The 15,003-nt window shown below is 39.6% G+C and overlaps 1 protein-coding gene across 22 annotated transcripts in view; it reads left to right on the top strand.

Moving 5' to 3' along the window:
* Positions 1 to 4,764: 4,764 nt before the first annotated feature.
* The window catches only part of CLASP2 (cytoplasmic linker associated protein 2), a 215,689-nt gene continuing 205,450 nt past the window's right edge, over positions 4,765 to 15,003 (top strand). For 9 of the 22 annotated variants that reach the window (XM_038002994.2, XM_038002988.2, XM_038002990.2 and 6 more), the window contains exon 1: positions 4,765 to 5,212. In XM_038002994.2, coding sequence (XP_037858922.1) covers positions 5,018 to 5,212 — 195 coding nt within the window. In that variant the 5' untranslated portion in view covers positions 4,765 to 5,017. The remainder of the gene's footprint in view (positions 5,213 to 15,003) is intronic. The other 13 variants (XM_038002984.2, XM_073023693.1, XM_073023691.1 and 10 more) reach the window with 3 other exon arrangements.

The following is a 15,003-nucleotide window of genomic DNA, read 5'->3' as shown; positions in this document are numbered from 1 at the left end:
GTGGTAAATCTTTGGCAAGACACTCCCATCTATTCCCCCACCCCCACTCCAGTACCTAACACAATGCCCGTCTTGAAGGATATTTGCTGAAGCATGATTTCAAACAAGCTGTGTGGTGATTTATTTGTCTCCTAGCCTTCGTATGGAAAATAAATTCCAGTGGCAGAACAGAGTCTACTCAAAGTTTCCACTATTATCACAAATAATGAACAAATAAGTCAGGAAGTCAGTTTGCTGTATTTAAATGATCTATTTCAGTTTTGTTGCCAGTTAAAAATAGACTTCTGCTCCCAGATAAATTTTAGTGACTGATCATAAAAGAACGCAGATATTTCCTACACCATTTTCTTTTCTAAAATTCCTCCCCATTTTCTCCATCTCCTTTCTTTTTTCTTTTTAACAGAAATTCAGAGAAAAACAGGTCCTAAATGAAAATAAAAGTAAATATTCAAAGAAATGCAATGTGTTTTGCAAGGAGTGTTATTATTGTGGTAGTTAATTCAAAACTTTCTTCTTCCAATTTTCTTTTCTTTATGTCTATTTGAAAGACCACAGAAGCCAAACATCCTGGGTTTGAATCACGGATCTGAAATCGTGAGTGAGGCTGGGAACTTAATCTCTGAGCCTCAGCTTTCTCCTTGCTAAGTTGGAGATATAATATCTTCCATACGGGGTTGCTTAGAGGATTAAAAGCCCTAACACGTGATTAGGCATGAATCTTTGTGAAGCCCAGTCCTTATTGGAACCCATACCTCTTCCTGCATGATTACTACTTGTTTCTTTTTCTCTTTGTCTCTCTGAAAACTTGGGTATCATCAGGGATCTGTCTGTGCCAAAGTTCCCAAATTGTGTGACCAGCACCCTGGGGTGCCAAAGCACGCTCACCAAGAGCACTCCAGGATATTTACAATTTTAAAGGGCCATGGTGATCACTGGCATCTGTAAGACATGTAATGGCTCCAAATAGTGCATTATTTCAACATCAGATTGTGGTACATTGTTTTTCATTGATGTCATATCTTTGCATTGTAGTACATTTTTTTCATTGGTGTCATATCTTTGCCAGGCTGTGTTTTTTGTGGTTGCGTTGATTAAAAAAAAAAAAAAAAAAATCGAATGCTTGAGCCCAGGAGTTCAAGACCAACCTGGGCAACAAAATGAGACCCTGTCTCTACAAAAAATAAAAAAATTAGCCAAGCTGAGTGTTGATGTGCTCTACTGCCTGAGTATCGATGTGCAACAGGATGAGAATGATGATATTCAGTCTCATTCCAAGGTTAGAGAAATTGGACAGTAACCAACAGGCACAGACATCTCCTTTATAAGTGTTGTTCAAGAATGATATTTAAAATAACATTTTTGATTTGCATATATCATTTCTTCATATGCCTAGTAACTTACTAGGATATAAATACTAAGCTGTTTCGATCTCACCTATCTAGTGGACTTCTTAGGTGTTTCTTTTGGCCTAGGGATGCTGTGAAAAAATGAGATGCTAGTAATTTCGTGAACTTTCTGCTCTAACAATGTTGAACCTAGGACAGACAACGGTGATATAAATAAAGATGTAGATTTTGTAGTGGGTATATACTGATAATAACAAATAGTTAATCAAAATAGTTGAGACTACATCTTGCAGTCAAACATGCAACTCCCCAGGAAACCAATTCTTTAATTAGTTAATTACTAGTTATCCTCAAAGTTCAATTTAAATATAACCTCTTCCAAGAAACATTCTTTAATTTGTAACTTTTCTACTTCCATACTCAGTACTGTCTAGATAAGGAGCCTCTCATCTAGTTTCCAAAAACCCTCTGTTTACTCTATCATAGCATCTCAGAAATGTTGATTTTCTTGTGCCTATTAGAGCTTGTGGGCAGAGACCAGGTCTAAATGAATTTTGTGTCTTTGGAACTTTGGCACAGTATCTAGCACAATATAGGTGCTCAGAGGATATTTGTTAATGAATTAAAATGAAACACAGAAAGAATATATACGTAATAGTAACCAACTTTTACTATTAACTTTATAGGCCAGGTGCAGTGGCTTATGCTTGTAATCCCACCACTTTAGGAGGCCAAAGTGTGAGGATTGCTTGAGGCCAGGAGTTTGAGAATAATCTGGGCAACACAGTGAAACTTCATCTCTACTAAAAATAAAACACAATAAATGATAATTAATAATAATTTTATAGGTTCTTCCAGAGTTACTCCTCAAGATGATTTAGTTAACTTATAACTTAAAAATGATCTAGTGTGATTTTCAATTTACATAAGTTCAGAAAGGGGAATAGAGACAACCAAGGGAGAAGAGCAGCAGTCACTTTTGGTCATAGGAACAGGTAGAGCTGAACCTAGAATCCAGAGCTCCTGCATTTTTTTTTTTTTTTTTTTTTCTGTACCACATACTGTACCTGGTCACTAGCAATTACAGGGTAAAGTTCTTCTGGATAGGATCCTCTTTTTATATCTTTCTGCAACCCTTTAAGAACAGAACCTTTGGACACTCAAACCCAAGGAACGGTTACCATAATGTATTAGTCAGGGTTCTCCAGAAAAACAGAACCAGTAGATAGATATGTGGAGAATACTTTAAAAATTCTTTTTTTGAGACAGGATGTTGCTCTGTCACCCAGGCTGGAGTGCAGTGGCACAAACACAGCTCACTGCAGCCTTGACCTCCTGGGCTCAAGTGATCCTCCTGCCTCAGCCTCCTATGTAGCTGGGACCACAGGTGTGTGCCACCACACTTGGCTAATTTATTGATTTTTTGTAGAGACAAGGTCTCAATTTGTTGCCCAGGCTGGTCTTGAACTCCTGGGCTTAAGTGACCCTTCCACCTCAGTCTCCCAAAGTGCTGGGATTACAAGTGTGAACCACTGCACTTGGCCTAATGAGAGGGTAATTATTACAGGAATTGGCTCACATGGTTAAGCGGGGCAAGAAGTCTCATGTCTGCTGTTTGCAAGCTGGAGAGCCAGGAAAGCTGGTGGTGTAATACAGTCCTAGTCTAGAGGACTGAGAGTTGGAGGACTGATGATATAAGTTTCTGTCTGAATCCAAAAGTTCAAGAACCAGGAGCACCTATCTTTGAGAGCAGGAGAAGATGGATGTTTCAGATCGAGCAGAGAGAGTGAATTTGGCCTTTCTCCACCCTTTTGCTCTCTTCAGGCCTCAACGAATTGGATGATGGCCACTGACATTGGAAAGGACCATCTGCTTTACTCAGCTCACCAATTCAAATGATAATCTCTTCCATAAACTCTCTCACAGACACACTCAGAAATAATGTTTTGCCAGCTATTTCGGCATCTCTTGCCCCAGTCAAGTTGACACATAAAATTAACCAACACACATAGTTTACTAGATTGAGGCACAGTCTGAGGGAAATTATGACCAATTAAAGATGGAAGAAACTTTACAACTGTGAAGTACAGAAATATTGAAAAAAGAACACAGAAAACAGTCAATTTCTTTGAATTTTGAGTTTGTTCTTATTTAGTGATTGTGAATATTTCAAATATCAATTTTTGTTGAATTCATTCACTCATTTAACTTAAATTGGCCACCTATTATTTGCCAGGCACCATCCCAGGAAAACACAAAGGTTCCTGGAGCTTTCCGTGTATTAGAAGAGAAAGATATTACATAAATAATCATTTCATTGTGATTGGGAATAACTGTCAAGATAAATACAGTGTGAATTTGGAATGTATTAGACAACTTTACCCCCACTAGAAGGGCTGAAACGAATAACCCTGACCAAATCAAATATTGTGGAGCAACTGGAACTCTCAAGCATTGCTGGTGGGGATTTAATATGATCCAGACACTTTGGTTAAACAATTTGGCGGGTTCTTCTAAAGTTAAACATACAACTTACAGGACCTAGTAATGCCAGTCCTTGGTATTTACCCATGAGAAAAGAAAATATATCCACACAAAAACTTATGCACTAACCGTTGTAGCAGCTTTATTCATAATTATAAAAAATAGGAAACAACCGAAACATCTACCAACAAGTGAATGGATCAACAAATGGTAGTGATTGCACAGAATGGAGAGCAATAAAAAGGAATGGACCTCTGAGACACCGACAGCGCTGGATGGACCTCAAACACTATGCTAAAAGAAACCAGACTCCAAAAAAGTAGACTGTATGAAGTTGAGGAACAGGGAAAACTATGTTACCGTGATAGAAATCAAATTAGAACTGCCTAGGGAAGAGGCGGTAATCGGGAAGTGTCTTGGGACTTCCTGGGGTGTTGGAAACGTGTTGCACCCTCACTGGGGTGGTGGTTACACGGATGAATACATTTGCCGAAACTCATGAACGTGTACGCTGAAAATCTGTGCGTTTTACTTTATGCAAACCGAATTTATTTTTTATTTTTTTGTTAAGTATTACACAGTGACCGCGGTGGTGGCCGGAAGCAGAAGTCATGAGTGTATTTCTGTTTTTTTTGGGTTTTTGTTTTTTTTAAACCGGCAGTGGGGGCGGGAAAGGGGGATGCTAAGTACCAGAAACTTTCCTAAGCGTTGAACAGAAGTGGAGGAAAACTTGGAAACGTTCTACATTTCACAGGGCGAGGGCACGCTGCCCCAGCAGCGGCTAGCGAAGAACGGTCCGCGGGCTCGAACCAAGTAGAACCCCAAGTCTCCCTAGAGGTCCTACCGCTCCCAGCGGTTTCCGCAGCTACCTCCACCACCTCCTCAGCGAAGCGCTAGCCGGACGGGAGGGCCCTCGCCGGCGTCGTGCTGACGTCACGCGCGTGCTGACGTCGCCCGCGGCCGCGGCTTCTGTAGCGGGCTGGGGCTCGGGGGGCGCCGAGTTTGACTAGTTTGGGGGCGGCTGGGCGCTTGTCGTCCCTCCCGCCGCCTGCTGCGCCCCGCAAGCCGCGCCCCTGGCGGGCTAAGTGAGTCCCGCCCGCTCCCGCGGGGACCCGCACTAGAGGCTGGGCGGCGCTCGGCGAAAGTTGGCCGCTCACAGACTGGCAGGCGGGCAGGCGGCCGCAGCCATGGAGCCCCGCAGCATGGAGTACTTCTGCGCCCAGGTGCAGCAGAAGGATGTCGGCGGCCGGCTGCAGGTCGGCCAGGAGCTCCTGCTGTACCTTGGCGCCCCTGGCGCCATCCCGGACCTGGAAGAGGATCTGGGCCGCCTGGGCAAGACAGTCGACGCGCTCACCGACTGGGTGGGTTCGAGCAACTACCGGGTAAGCGACGGCGGCGAGGCTGGGCTGGTCACGCCCTCCGCGGCGGCCCTTTAATCCCCGACGCTAGCGCCGGGCCGGGAGAGCTCCAGTCCGAACCACCGCTTAAGAGGGGAAACACACTTTTGGGAAGCCGAGGCGGGCGGATCACGAGGTGGGGAGTTCGAGACTAGCCTGACCAACATGGTGCAACCCGTCTCTACTAAAAATACAAAAATTAGCCGGGCGTGGTGGCGGGCGCCTGTAATCCCAGCTACTCAGGAGGCTGAGGCAGGAGAATCACTTGAACCTGGCAGGCGGAGGTTGCAGTGAGCCGAGATCGAGCCACTGCATTCCAGCCTGGGCGACAGAGTGAGACTCTGTCACAAAAAAAAAAAAAGAAAGAAAAGAAAAAATAGGGGAAACGGGGGTCGCGCATCCCCACTGGGCAACGAGGACTGACTTCTGACCACGTTTTTCTACACTTGTGAACAATGACAAATTCAGCGATTCCGTGAAACGTTGCGGAGTTACTGGGACACCGTATTGATCACTTATTTTTTTTTTTAAAAAAAAAGTGAAAGACTTCGACATTTGTGTTCACCTGTGTAAACACTACCCAGACCAACACTTAGGACATTAGGATACGATTTTAGGTTAATGTGTCTTAGTAGATAGGCTAATGCTGGGGAAACAAAAGTTACAAAGATGAGGTACAAGAAGGAATGAGCCTTTCTAAAGAGTCGGTAGTAGGCAGGTTGTAATGTAGCCACGTTGGGAGGCCAGGTAAATATTTTGTATTTAACTTGCCCCGTAGTCGTTAGTAGTTACTTTTCTTTCTTGTCTTCTGGTGGCAGTGTTGCTTTAAAATGCTGCCTGCAACTTCCCATGGATGAAGTGATTCTTCTTAGTAACATACTCTCATAATCCAGCGAATAGGCTGTACTTTGAAATCTTTTATTCAAAAAGAAGAAAGGCAAACTCCAGAATTATGATGCAGATTTAATGGTAAAGCCCAGATGAGCTTTGGAAAGGTTAGACTTTTTACAAGGATAATAAAGTTTGAGAACCATGTCGATGCTTCATTACATACTATCTCTTTATTATTTTTAAAAAGTTTGGGGAAATGGTAATTTAATAATATATCATTACCATTTGGGAGATTGTTTCTTCTTTGGAAGAAACAAGCTGAATTTACTCTGTAAGAAAGGCATATACATATTCACACTCAAGATAGTTGATTTTATGCTACAGCATAGACGGTTGTAGAAAGACAGCGCGTTGGTAATGTTTGCACCCCTTCCCAAGTGAAGATGGATTTGCCGTCTTCTTTTACACGTGCTGTTGTGAATTGGCTTTGGGCCGTTTCACTCATCAGATGTGCACTCAGTGAATGACAGTTGAGCAATCATGCTGATATTCTGTGGTACTACAGTATGCTAATTTTCTGTTATGCCTCTAAGCCCTACTTCTACTCGGTGCTGTGTTTTTAACTGTTCTTTAAGAGTTAGAATCCATCAGGGGTCTCATCCAGGTTCTTAACTGTTTTCACTACACATTTTCTCCATGCTCCTCACTACATAATGTAGCCAAAGACAATTTCAGCAATCAGAAGAGAACTGCCATAGTCTCCCACCACCTATCTATACACTTCCTTGTAGCTGTGACCATATAATCTACCTTCTTCCTTATTAGGATAGATAAATTGCCTGTTTTCCTCATTTATGCCATTCCCTCCACAAAAGTATTAGATTCCATGCCCTCTTGCTTACTCAAGGGCATTGATCCATCATTTCTGCTCTCTTTCTTAAATCACTAGTTCTCCCCTTTCTGTTGAATTCTATAGCATAAAAACTTTTCTGACATCGTTAGAGAAAGGGCATTCTAATTAATCTGTTGCTTTAGGTTTTAAAAACAAAGTACCCAACTGGGTAATCCTTTTTTTTTTTTTTTTTAACTTAAGATACAATAAAACATATTTAACTATTTTAAAAAGTGTGTCATAGGAGTTTTTGAACATAAAAATAGAATCATATTTCAATTTCAGTTTATACTGAACAAAATACAGTTTTTCTTTGGATTGGTAGTACTTCAGAATCTGAGTGTCTTAACAGTCATTGTGTTAGTAAATTTGAGTGCCTCCTGTATGCTGGGTATTCAAGATGCTAAGGATCCATCCAGCTTTAAACAAGACAAGGCCCATTCATTCAGCTTCATTAGGATATTTATCGATGACCTGTTATTATCAGGAACTTACTCTTCTAGGCATTACAGATACAGTGTGAAAAAAAGACAAATCCTTGCCTTTGTGGACTTAGATTCTAGTAGGAGGAGAGGAATAAGCAGGAAAGATAAATAATATGTATAGTGTGTTAGATGGTGTTAAGCGGTTTGGAAAAAAAAAACAGTGAAGAGAATAGGGAATACTAGGCAAGATGCATATGTTGGAATTTTAAATAGTTGGTCATTGAGGACCTCATTGAGAAGGTGACTTAACAGAAGATAGGAAGATGAGATCCCTGCCATTGCGTTAGAAAGAGGTAGACAGGTATAGAAATTAGATCATTTCAGGTAGCATGTGCTTGTAAATAAACATGGTTTGAAATGCTTATGAGACTCTACTTTGGGTGGTCAAAAGAGGTGACATGTGAGTGCAGACACTGAAGAAACAAGAGTGAAGAATAATTGAAGCAGAGAAAACAGCAAATTCAGAGACCTTAGTTTTGTTAAGGAACATAAAGAAAGCCAGCCTGGCTAGAGTTTAAATGAGTGAGGTGTTAAGAAAGACGAAGTTGAGGAAGCAGGTATAAAGTCATAGGATTTTATTCTAAATATGGTGGAGGTAACTGGGTGTGGTGGCTTGTGTCTATAGTCCCAGCTACTTGGGAGGCTGAGACAGAAGGCTCACTTGAGGCCAGGTATTTGTTCTTTTGTATTTTTATTATTTATTTATTTCGGAGACAGGATCTTGCTCTGTTGCCCAGGCTGGAGTGTAGTGGCACGATCATAGCTCACTGTATCTTCCGGTTCCTGGGCTCAAGTGACCCTCTGGCCTCAGTCTTCTCAGTAGCTGGAACTATAGGTATGAGCCACTATACCTTTAAAAATTATGTTTTTTGGCTTCTAGAAATAAAATAGCATTTGGTATATTGATTTTTATGGCTAGCCTGCTTATTATTATAATAATTAAAAACATTTTTTCTCCAATTTGTAGATTTTTAAAAGGTTTTCTATAGGTATATCACAGACTAACAATAGTTTTGCTTGGTTTTGGTGTATTGGCTAAGACCCTTAGGATTAGGATGAATAAAACACCTTGTGTTCTGGGTACCAAGGGTGTTTTCTAACATCTCACCATTAGGAATCATGATCTCTTTAATTACAAAAACTTTATTATGGAGAATTTTGAACATATGCAAAGGTAGACAGTAAAATAAATTCAGCCGCAATGCTTATTGGCCCATGGCCAATCCTACCCCATCACTATGTCACAAATGACAGATATCATACCGTTTCATCCCCAGGACTTCCTAGTTACTGTCTCAAAGATACATGTTCTTTTGAAAAATTTATTAATGTAACCTCAACATCATCACAATGATAAAACAGTAATTCCTTGATGTCACATGTCCAGGGTTCACATTTCTAAATCTTTTAGTAAGTTATTTTAAGAAAAGTTAGGATCCAAATAAGAGCCACATCTTGTGATTCATTAATGTATTATCTTCCTATTGCTGCTAACAAATTATGACACACTAGCTTATACACTTATACATTTATTGTTTTACAGTTCTGTAGGTCAAAAATCTAAAATGGGTTTCTTTGGGATAAAATCAAGGTGTCAGCAGGATTATGTTCCTTCTAGAGACTTTAGGGGAGAATTTTCCAGCTTCTAGGGGATGCCTGCTTTGCCTGATTCTTGGTATCTTTCTCTGTCTTCAAAGCCAGCAGTATAACATCTTCAAATCTCTTCGTCTGACCTCTTCTGTCATCAAATCTCCTCTGACTGTGGCTCTTGGCCTCCTTTTTATAAGTACCCTTGTCTTTATAAGGATTCTCCCTTATAAGGACCCTTCAAATAAATCCACACATATATAGTCAACTAATTTTTGACAAAGACACCAAGAATACACAATGGGGAAAGGATAGTGTCTTCAATACACAGTATTGGAGATACTGGATATCCACATGCAAAAGAATGAAATTGGACCCTTATTTTACACCATACACAATAATTACCTCAAAATTGATTAAAGACTTAAATGCAAGACCTAAAACTGTAAAACTCTAGAAGAAAACATAGGGGGAAATATCCTTGACTTTGGTCTTGGCAGTGATTTTTTGGATTTGACATGAAAATACAGCCAACAAAAGCAAAAATAAACAGGGGAACTACATCAAACTACAAAGTTTTCTGGACAGCAAAGGAAGCAATCAAAACAAAATGGCAGTCTACTGAATGGGAGAAAATACTTGTAAATCATATTTGATAAGGGTTTAGTATCCAAAATGTATGTGATGCTCATCTAACTCAATATTTGAGAAGATACCAACATCAGTAATTGTTAGGGTAATGTAATTCAGAACTGTGATGAAATATCACCTCATACCAATTAGGATGTCTGTTATCAAAAAATCAAAAGATAAGTATTGGAGAGGATGTGGAGAAGAAAATTGTACATTGTTGATGGGAATGTAAATTGGTACAGCTATCATGGAAAATGGTAAGGAGGTTCCTCAGAAAATTAAAAATAGAACTACCATGTGCTTTACTTCTGAGTATATATCCAAAGAAAATAAATCACTGTCTGAAAGAGATATTTGCATTCCCTTGTTCATTGCACCATTATTCACAATAGCCAGGATATGGAAACCACTGTGTCCATAAACAGATGAATGGATAAAGAAAATGTGGGGTGTATGTATGTGTTTATATGTATATATATATACACACACACACACAACACGTAACACACACACAAAGTAATATTATTCAGCCTTAAAAAAGAAGGAAATCCTGCCATTTGTGACAACATAGATGAACCTGGAAGACATACTAAGTGAAATAAGCCAGACGCAGACAAATACAGCATGATCTTACTTTTATGTCAGATCTTAAAAAAAAAAAAAAGTCAAATTTATAGGTAGTAACAGAATAGTATGGTGATTAACAAGGATTGAGGGATGTGGAAAAAGGGGAGATATTGGTCAAAGGGTACATGTTTTCTGTTATGAGTAAGTTCTGGAAACCTAATGCACAGTATGGTGACTATGGTTAATGTATATTGTACTTGAAATTTACTAAGAGCGTAGTTGTCACGTTCTCACCACAAAACAGATGGGGAGGGAGACCCTTGTGATACCTTTAGGCCTAGGATAATCCAGGGTAATTTTTCCCTCTCAAGATCCTTAATTATATCTGCAGAGTCCCTTTTGCCAAGTGTGATACCATATTCAGAGGTTCTGGGAGTCAGGATGTGAACGCCTTTGTGAGGTTATTATTCTGCCTGCAAGAGTCAACATATTTATTAAGTCTCTTTTAATGTTTCCCCCTTAGTCTCTCTCTATTTAAAAAAATTCTTGAGTTTTATTTGTGTAGATTTTTCCCACAGTCTGGATCTTGCCAGTTTCATTCGTGTAATGATGTTTGACTGTTGCCTCAGTTTTTCCTGTAAATTGGTAATTTAGTTGGATCTGAAACTTAAATTGAGTCCTTTTTTGGGGGGCGGGGGGGGGGGGCAAGACTATTTAATAGGAAATACTCTCCTTCCATCTCCTTCCTGGAGGCACATGAGGTATGGAAGGCACACAAGCTGTAGGTCTGTTTTTGTGTGTGTGTGGTGTTGGAGGCCATTAACGTTCAGTGTCTAGATCTATTAATTCATTAGAGTTTGCAAAACGGTGATATTTGAATTCTGTTATTTCTTCGTTTATTGGCTGGAATAGTTTTATAAAGAGAAACTTTCCCCATTTACAGTTATTTACCCAGTGATATGGTTTATATAGAATGGTAGGTATATTTCTGTGATTCTTTCCATTTACTTACTAATTGTGAAAATAATGGTTTTTTTTTTTTAGTATCCTTCAAATGTTTTGTTTTTGTTTTCATATAATTATGAACGTATGTATTTAAATATACCTAATGTGTTTCAAGACCATGCAGTTATTATCCTTTTTGATGTTCAAACTGTCCTATCTTGACATGACCCTAGTAATCTTTGACTGCTTCTTTGCTGTCTGATATCACAAGATGTATTTCCTCCTCCAGCCCAGGAATGAGCCACCTCTCCATGAAGCTCTTGATCTTTTTTCATGGGAAGGGGTGCCTGGAAACTGCAATGTGGTGCTAGTGGTATTCATTGTCCTTGTTTGGTCATTGTTTCTAGATTTCTTTCAGTGGACAGAGTTAGATCTTATTTTATTTGGTTAATTTTTATGTTTTGAGACAGAGTGTCTCTGTCTGTTGCCTAGTCTGGAGTGCAGTGGCACAAACACAGGTCACTGCAGCCTCAACCTCCTGGGCTCAAGCAATCCTCTTACCTCAGCCTCCCAAGTAGCTGGGACTACAGGTGCACACCACCATGCCCAACTAACTTTAAAAATTTTTTTTCTAGAGATAGGGTCTCCATGTGTTGCCCAGGCTGGTCTTGAACTCCTAGGCTCAAGCAGTCCTCCCGTCTCAGCATCCAAAAGTACTGGGATTACAGGCATAAGCCGCTACACATGACCTAGATTTTATTTTAATTTTAAAGAAAAATATATCATGAGTTCATACTGATATTTCTAATTCAGATTTAAGACTACAGTTTTTACTTCTGTCTTCTATCTGTATCTTTTTTCTGTCAACAACAATAAGATTTATAAAGACCGTTAGCTGTATTTTTCAGTTTTGTTTTTGTCTCTAGGATATATCCCATTGACAAGATAGGGCCAAATTACTGTGTTTCAAGTCACTTGGAAATAGTCTTTTTTGTGGTTATGCTACTAACTCGATGTAAATTTAGATTCATTTATTTTATTTCATTGAAAATAAAAGAAGGTGTCTTCAAAGAACTCTAGTTTCTCTCTCTGTTCCTTGTATCCTGTTCTCACCATTAAAATTTTATTTTCCATCATTGTGTCTGTGTGTGTTTTTTGTTTGTTTTTTGGGACAGGATCTCACTCTGTTGCCTAGGTTAGAGTGCGGTGGCACCATCATGACTCACTGCAGACTTGACATCCCAGGCTCAGGTGATACTCTCACTTCAGCCTCCCTAGCAACTGGGACCACAGGCGTGTGCCACCATGCCTAATTTTTTATGTCTTGTAGAGATGGGGTCTTGCCATGTTGTGCAGGCTGGTATCAAACTCCTGGGCTCAAGTGATGCTCCCACCTTGGCCTCCCAAAGTTCTGGGATTACATGCATGAGCCACCACACCCAGCCATCATTGTTTTTTTTAAACATTTATGTCTGTCTATATCTATTTAATTCCCCTTTTTTTGATATACATACTTTTCCCAACTTTGCTTTTTTCACTTAACAGTATATTGTGGAGATCATTGCATAGCAGAATTAGGGTAGTCTTCATTTTTATTTTTAAAGTGTCATAGTATCCTGTAGTGTGGATACACCATGGTTTATTGAATCTGTCCCATATTGATGAATGTTTGGATAGTTTCCAGTCTCTTGTAGTGAATAATTTTTGCTTGTCTTTTCATAATTTTACTTATATATCTTGGGGATAGATTCCTAAGTATATTCTTAAGAGTACACATTTTTCCTGCTTTTTTGAGATAACTGCTTGGCTCATATATGTGTAGTTGAGTCTATTTTGGATTTTCAATTTTGTTTAACAGCTCTATTGATATCTCATTCTATATAATTCACTCATTTGAAGTGTATATTACATTGATTTTGTAATAGCTACAGGTTTGTGCAAGCATCACGACAGTAAATTTTAAAACATTTTCATCACCTCCAAAAGAACTCTATACCCTTTAGCTATTATCCCACCCTCCATACCCACCCCAACCTAGTCCTAAGCTACCACTATTCTACTTATCTTTATAGATTTGCCTATTGTAGACATTTCTTATAAATTGAACCATATAACATGTAGCCTCTTGTGACTAGCTTCATTGAATTGAGATATTTTCAAGGTTAATCTGTGTTATAGCATGTATCAGCCATTCCTATTTATGGCTGAGTCAAATTCTATTGTATGCATATACCACGTTTTGTTTATCTGTGCATCAGTTGTTGGACATGTGGGCTGTTTCCACCTTTGACTATATTGTGAATAATGCTGCAGTGAACATTGATGTACAGGTACACATGGCTATATCTGTTTGAGTTCAGTTCCTTTGGGTATATACCTGGGCCCAGGAATTCCTGGGCCATGTGGTACATTTATGTTTAACCTCAGAAGGAACTGCCAAACTGTTTTCTTCAATGGCTGCACCATTTTACATTACCACCAGCAGCATATAAGGGTTCCAATCTCTCTGCTCCTGCTTCAGCCTCCCAAGTAGCTGGGACTACAGGTGCATGCCACCATGCCCAGCTAATTTTTGATATTTTTAGTAGAGATGGGTTTCACCGGGTTAGCCAGGATGGTCTCAATCTCCTGACCTCAGGTGATCCACCCACTTTGGCCTCTCAAAGTGCTGGGAGTACAGGCGTGAGCCACTGTGCCTGACTGCCATTCGTGTATCTTATTTGGAGAAATGCCTATTCAAGTTCTTTGCTCATTTTTGTTTTTTAATAGGTTTTATTTTTTTAGAGCAGTTTTAGGTTCACAGTAAAATTGAGTAAGAGAGACAGATTTCTCATATATCCCCCTGCTTCCACATAATGCACAGCCTCCTCCACTGGCAGCATTCCCTACCAGAGTGATACATTTGTTATAATTGATGAGCCTACATTCACACATCATTATCACTCAAGGTCCACAGTTTACATTAGGATTCACTCTAAGTGTTGTACATGCTATAGGTTTTGATAAATGTACCTAACATTATAGTATTATGCAGAATAGTTTTATTGCCCTGAAAATCCTCTGTGCTCTGCCTAAAACTTCGTCTTTCCCCCAATACCTGGCAATCCTTTTACCATCTCCATAGTTTTGTCTTTTCCAAATGTCATATAGTTTGACTCCAACAGTATGAAGCCTTTTCAGGCTAACTTCTTTTACTTAGTAGCATACGTTTAAGGTTCTTTCATGTCTTATTCATGCCTTGATAGCTCATTTCCTTTTAGTGCTGAATACTATTCCATTGTCTGAATGTACTACCTATTTATCCATTCTGCTACTCAGGGACATCTTGGTTGCTTCCAAGTTTTGCTAACTGTGAATAAAGTTGCTTTAAACATGAGTGTGGGCTGGTCATGGTGGCGCATGCCTGTAATCCCAGCCCTTTGGGAGGCCAAGGCGGGTGGATCGCTTGTGTCCAGGAGTTGAAGACCAGCTTGGTCAACGTGGTGAAACCCTATCTCTACAAAAAACAAAAACAAAAAATTTGAGTTTGTAGGTGTTTTGTGGACATTAGTTTTCAGCTCCTTTGGCTAAATACCAAGGAACATGAATGATCACTGGATCATATGGGAGAGAGTATATTTAGCTTTATAAGAAACTGCCAAAATAACTGTACCATTTTGCATTCCCACCAGTGGTGAATGAGAGTTCCTCTCTCTCCCTACCTTTGTCAGCACTTAGTGTTGTAGGTGAATTGGGTTATGGCCATTTTAATAGGTGTGTAGTGGTATCGTAATTTTATTTGCAATTCCTAATGACATATGATGTTGAGAATCTCTTCATGTGCTTATTTGCTGTTT

The sequence above is a fragment of the Chlorocebus sabaeus genome, chromosome 15, assembly GCF_047675955.1.
Source record: "Chlorocebus sabaeus isolate Y175 chromosome 15, mChlSab1.0.hap1, whole genome shotgun sequence".
Classification (NCBI taxonomy): Eukaryota; Metazoa; Chordata; class Mammalia; order Primates; family Cercopithecidae; genus Chlorocebus; species Chlorocebus sabaeus.
This window is presented reverse-complemented; position numbering and strand designations above follow the sequence as displayed.